Source organism: Cavia porcellus, unplaced genomic scaffold (assembly GCF_034190915.1).
Source record: "Cavia porcellus strain 051 isolate PalLab524CR breed Dunkin Hartley unplaced genomic scaffold, mCavPor4.1 scaffold_26, whole genome shotgun sequence".
NCBI lineage: Eukaryota > Metazoa > Chordata > Mammalia > Rodentia > Caviidae > Cavia > Cavia porcellus.
The window spans coordinates 23,290,704-23,299,407 of NW_026947509.1; the positions used below are offsets into that span (position 1 = coordinate 23,290,704).

General features: G+C 38.0%; 1 gene segment (V, D, J or C); it reads right to left on the bottom strand.

Annotated features, from left to right (window-relative positions):
• Positions 1-7,083: 7,083 nt before the first annotated feature.
• On the bottom strand, positions 7,084-7,804 carry LOC134473229 (T cell receptor alpha variable 9-2-like). The segment is given in 2 exon segments: positions 7,084-7,433; positions 7,543-7,804. Coding segments are annotated over 2 exon segments (381 nt in total).
• Positions 7,805-8,704: the final 900 nt, after the last annotated feature.

Here is an 8,704-nt window from a genome sequence, read left to right on the forward strand (position 1 = left end):
TGTTATACATTTTCTTAAATTGTAAGTCTTGTGATAGTTTGATTCTAGTTAGAGCCAATCATTTTATATAGTTCATTATAAGGTCAAAATTTTTAATATAGGGCATTGTACAGATGCAACGTTTACAGTCTTTCTGAGTACTATATATATATATATATATATATATATATATATATATATTACTTTTCCTTACCTACTTCATGATTAGCCAAGAGGAGAATCTTTCATAACATTCTGAACACAAAAGAGTTATTAATTTCTGATGTTTGGAGGTTTCAATAATAGTGGCTGAAATCAGTAAATGTTTACTGAGCTTTGATTTTGGAACAGAATTTTGAGTGCAGTAATTCATTTAATTCCAACCACAACTGGCAATAATAGAAGTTAGGAATTTGAGAAAGGCCACAGAGAAGCAGGGAAAAATCATATTTAAAGGCCGTTAATCTATCCAAAGTTGTCTTCTCCTTGTCTAATATATAATCCTAGTGCTGATGAGCTTGTGAAAAGATCTATCCATCATGGAGTCACTGAGCATTCAGCAGCCCAGCACTGTGGCTTTCAAAGACATCAGGGGATGAGCTCCCGAGGAACAGTGAGCAACACATGAGCTGTAGGACTGTCACCTTCCAAGGAAGGCAAGAACGAGACTTAGGGAAGAGAATATCAACACAGTGCTACCAAAAACAGTTCAATTTTGACTGTTTAACACTATGATTTATTTCAGATGAGGTCTGACAAATTCATGTACATGACAGGGAAATACTGTCTGTTTATCACATGTGCTTCTCTGTGGCAAATCATCATGACCTTGCAGATCTGTTACAGTAATATTTGAAAAGTGTTCTAATAATTTATACATAATAGGCTTAGAAGAGAAGAGTTGGCCCTAGGTAGAAAACAAGTGCCTTGTAAAAGTTTCAAATTTTTAATACTGTTAAATAAATAAGGGAAGCAGAAACGATATCATTTTCAGCACAAGTGCAAAAGAAAAATAACATTTGATCAATGTCATTTCCTCCATGTTTTTATTTACTATTTGCAAGTATTTGGCCAGGCACCTCTGGAGAGCAACTTCAGGTCTCAGAGCATCTCTAAGGTCGCTCGATGAAATCCAGTAAGGCCCTCCATCTCATCAAGTAATGAGTGAATTACTGTCGCTGAGGTTGATGAGGGGTTATGCTGTGGAGAGGGCTGGTTCTTGTCCCTCTCCTCCAAGAAAGGAGTGTGGGTGTTTTGGTATTCAGCATCAGATGTGCATCACTGGTGGTGACTTAGGCACTCAGTGATTGATGATGGAGAATGACACCTTCTGAGAAACTCACCAAACTCAGCAGAAGAAGGATGCCCTGCAGGGGAAGACAAAGAGCTCTGTAATTTGCAACTGAGTTATCTTGGTTTGGAGCAACCTCACAGATGGCACAGAAAGGACTGGAATTATATTTTTAGCTAAGTTTCTCTGAAAAGTACTTGCTTTCCTTACCATACTGGAATTTATGCTTATTTGCTGGAGATTTGCTTTTTTGCCCTTCCACTTACTAAGTAATGTATCAATAGCTGGAACTTTGACCTAGCTAATACCTCCCCTCTGACAAAATTATCGTCTGCATCAGCAGTGGTAAAGTAGCATAGAAATATTATACTTGTGAATGCCCAGATGGCACAGTAAAATTTACATATTGATTACAATGATATATACCCATGTTTCTAGCAGTACAACTTGCAATAGCTAAATCCTGAAAGCAGTCCATTAATAGATCACTAGATGAAGAAAATATGGCATTTATTCACAGCGAAATACCACTCCGTCATAAAAAAGAATAAATTTGATTCATATTTTTAGGAAAATGGATGTACTTTGAGACCATAATTTAATTAATTAACTTTACATTTTATTTTATAAAAAAAGCAAAATTTCTTAACAAAAATAAGAGAATAATAGCCAATACACTATGTATCATTATCTTCAAGGGAGTTACTCAAAATACAAGAAATGAGAAGTTTAATTGAAATATATGAGACATACAAGGTTAAATATCACATGATTTCTGAGAAACCCAAATTATAAATAATTTAAGGAACAAAATTATAGATAGATAACAGGAGACAGGGGGAGAGACCATTTAAAATGGGAAGTGGACCAAACGTTGGAGGGAGAGAGAGGAAGAAGAGAGAAGCAGCATCAATAATTAAGGTATGTCATGTACTATATCAGCTCCCCACAGAGAGGTAACCACTATGTACTGCAAACAGGTATTAATAAATATTAAAATATCTTAAAATGAAAAAAAAATAAATTTACATGTTGGATGAGGATATCGTGAGTCTATGTAGACATTCAGGTTGAAGCTCAAATTCAAGGGTGTCTCATATAAATGCTAACCCACTAGTGAAATTGTATAGCACATCGTGAACTCTGCCCCTGCTCTACCACTGACAGCCTTCAGCTTGAGGATTGGGCACCAGCTGCAGGTGTGTCGGAGGCAAGGCGAGGCCACCATAAAGATGGGGTGGGTGGAGAGGCCGAGCTGGGGGGCTGAGAAGTGCAGGGAGCAGTGCTTGGTGCTCGGTGCTTGGGTCCAGAGTTGCCATGCATCTTCCACTCAGTGCGCTGCTCTCAGGAGAATTCACAGTCACCACAGGAGCAGGGTCCCTCCCTGGCTCCTGTCTGTTCCACTTGAAGTTGTGAAAGGAGCTACGGTGTAAGTACATTGGCGAGCGCAGTTTTCTCCTTGCAGAATAAACTGTGCTCACCAGGTTTTTGCCACTCACCACTATTCAGATGGCTGCATGGAATCAAGCAGCAGATGCCACATTCTCAACACCAATTTTCACCCCTTCTTTACTTCCCACAGAAATCCAAGCTTATTAGAATACGATCCCAGTTTCTTCTCTCTTCCTACCCTAATGCGCTGTACTTAGCCCCAAATCCTATGATGGCTTGTTTCTGCACAGGCACCTTCACATGTGCTGAGGATGCGCGAAGCCTCTGCCCTCGGAGAACTGCCTTGTAATGAGTGGAAGGTTCAGCAGTTAAGCCCAGATGCAAGTTTCCAACGTTGAAATTCATGACAACTTCCAATTTACTGCTTCTATTTTTTAAGTAAAATAGAAATTCAATGAAAAGGTAAATATTTGAGACCCCATGCAAAATAAAAAACCTGAAATGCTATAACCACATAACACAAAACAGGATTTCAGACAAGAGTTAGTAGTGTAAAGATTTTATGTGTCCACAGTACCCAGATATTTGTTGCATCACTAATCTAGATACCACTGTAAAGATATTTGTAGAGGTTAACAGTTAATAGACTTTGAGTCCAAAGTTGAGACTCCAAAGCACGGTGAAGGTCTTGTGAGATCAGTTCAAGATTTTAAGAGAAAAAATACTAAGCTGTCTCAGGGAAAAAGAAAAAGTGCTGCCTCTGGAAAACCTTCAAAATTGACCTGAAAATCCAGGCTTTTGTGGCTTTTTATTTAACCTAACAGCTGTTTTGAAGAAAGTGGAAATTCATTTCTCAAAAGTGCAGAAATCAGTTCTTCCAAACAAATCATAGCTAGGTAGTTCACAAGATTGATAGCTACACACAGCTGTACACATATAGATGTATAAAATTTCATGCACATTTCAGGAAAAGAAAAACTTTTATAAATATGTTAGCACTAAATTGATCGAGATATTAGAAGACTAACAAAAATTTATCTTTGGCCTCTCCAATGACAAGCAGTGGCCATTAGGTTCCAGGCATTTATTAGCCAAACTTCTGCCTGAATAACCTTGGTCACTGAGATTGCTTTGCACACGTTTTTCAATTTCTTCCGTAAGGACTGGCAGCGTAGTAGGTTTTCTGTTACATATGACATCCTCTAAGGTTCCCCCTAGAAGTGTAACTCTATGTGTTGAAAAAAACCCTATTTTTCTTTTGCTGAATCATGTATACATTAATGTGATCCATATATGTCTATTTATATATATTATAATTTTAATCTATATATCCCTAAATAATATAGATACATAGTTTATGGCTTTTATGTATTTTTCTGAACACTTATTCACAGTAAAATCACTGTTAAACACGTGGATGCTGATATTGCTGGTAGTGTGGTGGGTGATATCTCTGATACTGCTGTAGTTTGAATACATCCTCTAAAGCTCTTCTGTTGGAAACTTAATTTCCAAGACAACAGTTTTGGGAAGTAGAGACATTTCTAATGAAATTTTAGGTCATTAGAATTTGGCACTCAAGAGTAGATTAATGTCATTAAAACATAAAATTATGAGTATCCAAGTAGACAAAATGGGAAAAATCCTAGGTGAACCCATGCCTGGCAACGATTGCTACAGAAAACACCAGCTAGATCCATGCAAGCAATTATTGATAGGCTGCATTTTATTCATATTGAAAACTTTTTCTCTGTGAAAGGCAACACTAGTGACTGAGAAGGCAAGCTTCCACTAGGAAAAGTTATTGCAAAAACACATCTGATAAGGGGCTATTACTGAAGCTATACAAAGAAATCTTAAAATTCAGCAATAAGAAAGCAAATGGAAAAACTGGGTGAAACACTTTGCAAGACTTTATCAAAGATATACGCTTATGGTAAATAGCATTATGAAATAATGTTCCATATATATGTCATCAGGGAAATTCAAATTATAAGGTACCACTAACATATCAGCTGCAACACCAATTAGAGAACATGACAACAAAAAATGCTGGTGAGGATATGGAACAACATGCAGTCTAATTTATTCTTCTGAGAATGCAGACTGGCACAGACACTTTTGGAATCAGTGGAGAACTCTCACTTTATGTGGCCAAACAATCAACTCCTTAATGTTGGCCCAAAGTACCTGAATACATATGCCCACAGCAAAACCTGTGCAGAGATGTTTACAGCAGCTTCATTGTTAGTTGCCAAAATCTGGAAGAAAGTCATATGAATTAAAGGAATAAATAAATGGTGGTTTCGCGATAAAAAGGAATATTATTCAGCACTCAAATGCAATGAACTATCAATCCACGAAAGCCATGGAGAAGAGTTACATGCTTGGTGGTCAGTGAAAGAAATCAGTCCAAAATGCTACATTCTAACTAAACACAATATGGAAAAAATAAACTGCGGAGATATTTTAAAAGGCAGTGGTGACTGGGTTTGGGGCTGGGAATATGAATAGGAAGAGCACAGAGGATGTTCACACAGTGAGAGTTCTGCATGACACTCTACTGGATGATACATGGCATTAAACTTTTGTCAAAATCCGTATGCTGTGAAACGCCACAGGTGATCTCTAACATAGAGCCTGGATTCTGGGTGACTGTTATATGTGGTGTGTGAATGAAAGTTCACCAGCTGTAACAAGTGGGCTACTGCAGATGAAGATGTTGGTAATGAGGAAAATGCAGAGGTGTTTGGGGTGGTTCAAGAAACTTCTGTAATTTCCTCCCAATTTTGTCATAACCTAAACCTACTCTAGAGAATTAAACCTTTAAATGGTGGAGCTTTGCAAATATGTGATGGGTGGAACAAAGTTACTTATGAGGAGCAGAGACAATAGCCATAAAAATAAGCAGACAGGAGTGGGTAATACTATAAAGAAAAAATGTAAGTATTTGAAATTGGAAATGAAATTGCATCTACTTCATAATTAAATGAAGTATTTTGTTGAAAGAGAAAGTGTAACTGATAAGCAATAACAATGAGATGTCTGGAGGAAACAGTTATACTGAATGAGGACTGCTCATGGTATAAGTTTGTGACACTTATTTATGGGATGATTTCAATGCCACACTCTGCTATGATCATGTTTCTTTCAGTGTAAGATTTAATTTTCCTATATTAACTGATTATTCTATTCTAGTATTTTATTTACATATTTTAAATGTCTCGCTTTTTAAATAGGCTGCTGTTCGATTTATCACAGGCTTTTCAAATTTCTGGACTTCACAAGCAATCACTGTTTGCTTTGCAGTCTTTAGTGAATAGAATGGTTGGTCTGTTACGTATTTTCTACCTGGATTCTCTCTCTTCAACCTTTTCCTTGTGATTTGATTCCCACACCTTCACACAAGGGTACCGCACACGTTTGATGCTCTGTGATCATCTCTCTCATTAGGTTTAGGTTTCATCTTTACTTGGTCTGAGTGCAAGCTTCTTTTTCTGTATATGTGACTTTTTATTTTCTATATCAACCAGTAATATTGTGTTGTTCTCAGTGTTGTCATCTTTTTGCTGTAATTTGTTCATTCCCCTTTCAGTATTTTTACTGTCTTTTTAACAGTTTGCTGGGGAAAAAAGAAAATTTATACTCTTAACTTTCACTGGGACTGTAACAAACTCACTTGAGGAGGTATTAGAAAGTCACATGATCTCTGTAACTAAGACAAGCAATTTCTTCAGCAATGTTTGGATTCCCCTATCCATTTTTTTCTTGAGAGAGGGTCTCACTACATAGTCCAGGCTGGCCTCGAACTCAGGCCAATCCTCTTGCCTCAGCCTCTTGAGTGCTGCGATTACAGGCATATACCACTACACCCAGCTTCTCCTTTCTCTTGAATATCAGCCATGTCTAGCTTATGATTTTCCCCAAATAAATCATTCTTCTTCATGAGAAAAGCTTTTTAAAAAAATTCCTGCATCTTTCTTAATATTGAGCTTATGTTCATCTTCCTTTCCTCTCTTACCTTCTTTCTCTATTAGGAATCATAGGCTTTTGGGATATCATAGATTTGCGGTCAGTTGTCCTCCCAGGTTTTGTTAGGGAGACAATATTAAGATGTTACATTTGACTCTTTAATAATGACATCAATATCTGCCAGCACAACTCACTTGTGAGGGTTGAAATTTGTCTGCAAATATAAGTACAGAGGCTACAGTGGCTTCTTGGGTTTTATCTTGAAGGCATTTTAGCCCTGAGTAAAGGGTTAGCACTGTAAAATTCCACTTTCAACTTCACTGGTGAGAAGCTAACTTGGAGATGTCCTTTGTTTCTTCTGCTGTGGATTTTATAGAATTTTTCATCAAGCACCAGCACACACTGTGCTGAAACCACAGTGGATCCCAAAGGCAGACACCCAGCAACCAGGCTCCTGGTCCTGCTCAGAGTTTGTGCTCAGCTCCCCCTGCAGTTCCTGCCACTGTGTCACTCAGTGCACAGTAGTACACAGCCGAGTCTGACGCCTGCACTGAGGCTTTCTTCAAGTGGAAGGATTTGGTTTCTTTATCATAGATGGCTTCGAAGCCTTTGCTTATTTCCCTTTGGTTGGCTTTCACAGCTTTTAGGAGGAGCTGCGGACCTTTTCCAGGGTACTGGACATACCAGGAAAGCTCAGGGTAGCCTGAGGCTGTATAAGTGCAGTTTATGGTCAGAAAAGTCTCTTCTGTGGTGGTCACTTGGCCTCCCATCTGTGTCACCGACTGTCCGCATGTCCTTCCTGGGGAAAAACAGATTTGTGTCATTTTAGGCATAAACTCCTAGAGAAACTGAAGGATTTTGTGACATCATACACAAAGGACTCTGCATTGCAAATACAATTTACTTACCTACTATTAAGACTATCACCGTCACCAAGGCGGGAGAAGCTTTCATCTTTAGGATAGCGCCTAATTAAATTTCTTGACTCTACATGTAGACCTATTGGAATCCTAGTGAAATGATGAGAGCTTAAACCTACAACCAGGACCAGAAACGAGTTTGTGTTAGGAAGCTGCTCCCCCTGCTGGACAGGGACCGACCTCCAGTAAATGTTTTCCTGGACTTCAAGTCAGAAATAACATCTCATCTCTGTTTTCATTTATAAGAATGTGTCAGTCTTCCGATGGCCTGTGTCAACTTGTCAGACAGTCACTGTAACCTCGAAGGTCTTTTTGTTCACACAGTACTACCTGGCATGAAAATGTCTCACTAGCGACCCCGAGGGTATCATTTGCTGTTTAGTGCTTGTCAGAAGATAATTACCCTGGATTTTTTAACACTGGACTTCATATTCTTACGTGTGCATTGTGAAATAGCCTGAAATTCATAAAATGTATAAAAGTGACTTGTCACACCGTTATCATATACTTTTGTTTTTCAGCACTGTTTCTCACATTACAGCAGTGACTGATGGGTACTAGATGCCCAGTTACATAAAACTAAAATAATGATTACTAGTCTTTGGTGGAGGACTCAGTGCTACATCCACACAAATACTTTGTATGTTCTAAATTAACACCAATTCAGGGATATTGTCTTTAAAATTTTTACTGGCACACTTTTGACCTACACATGGTCACACTCACCATAGAGAATATGCTCCTGCCACGGTGTGACTTACTCCTTTTTCCATTCCCCTCTCTGCCCTTCAGTCCTCATTCTCATTTACAAGGCTTTGTACCTGTTGTTTTCCTTCAGTTCTTTTCTATCTCCATTCCCTTCCTTCCTTTCTCCCTTCTCCCTCCCTGTTCCCCTTCTTTGTTGAACATTTTCTCCTTATGTTCTAAAATCTGATTCACCATTTCCTTCTTATTTAGCCTTTTGTTTTCTCACACAAGGGAAACAGTATGATATTTAAACATGTGTGTCCAACTTATTTCAAATTATGTTAAATTATGTTCTCAAAGTTCATTCATTTACCTAAAAATATCTCAAGTTTATCCTTCGTAGATATACTATCATTTTAAGAAAAGCTTTTCTGGAGAAAAATTCACACTGTGTAAACAATAC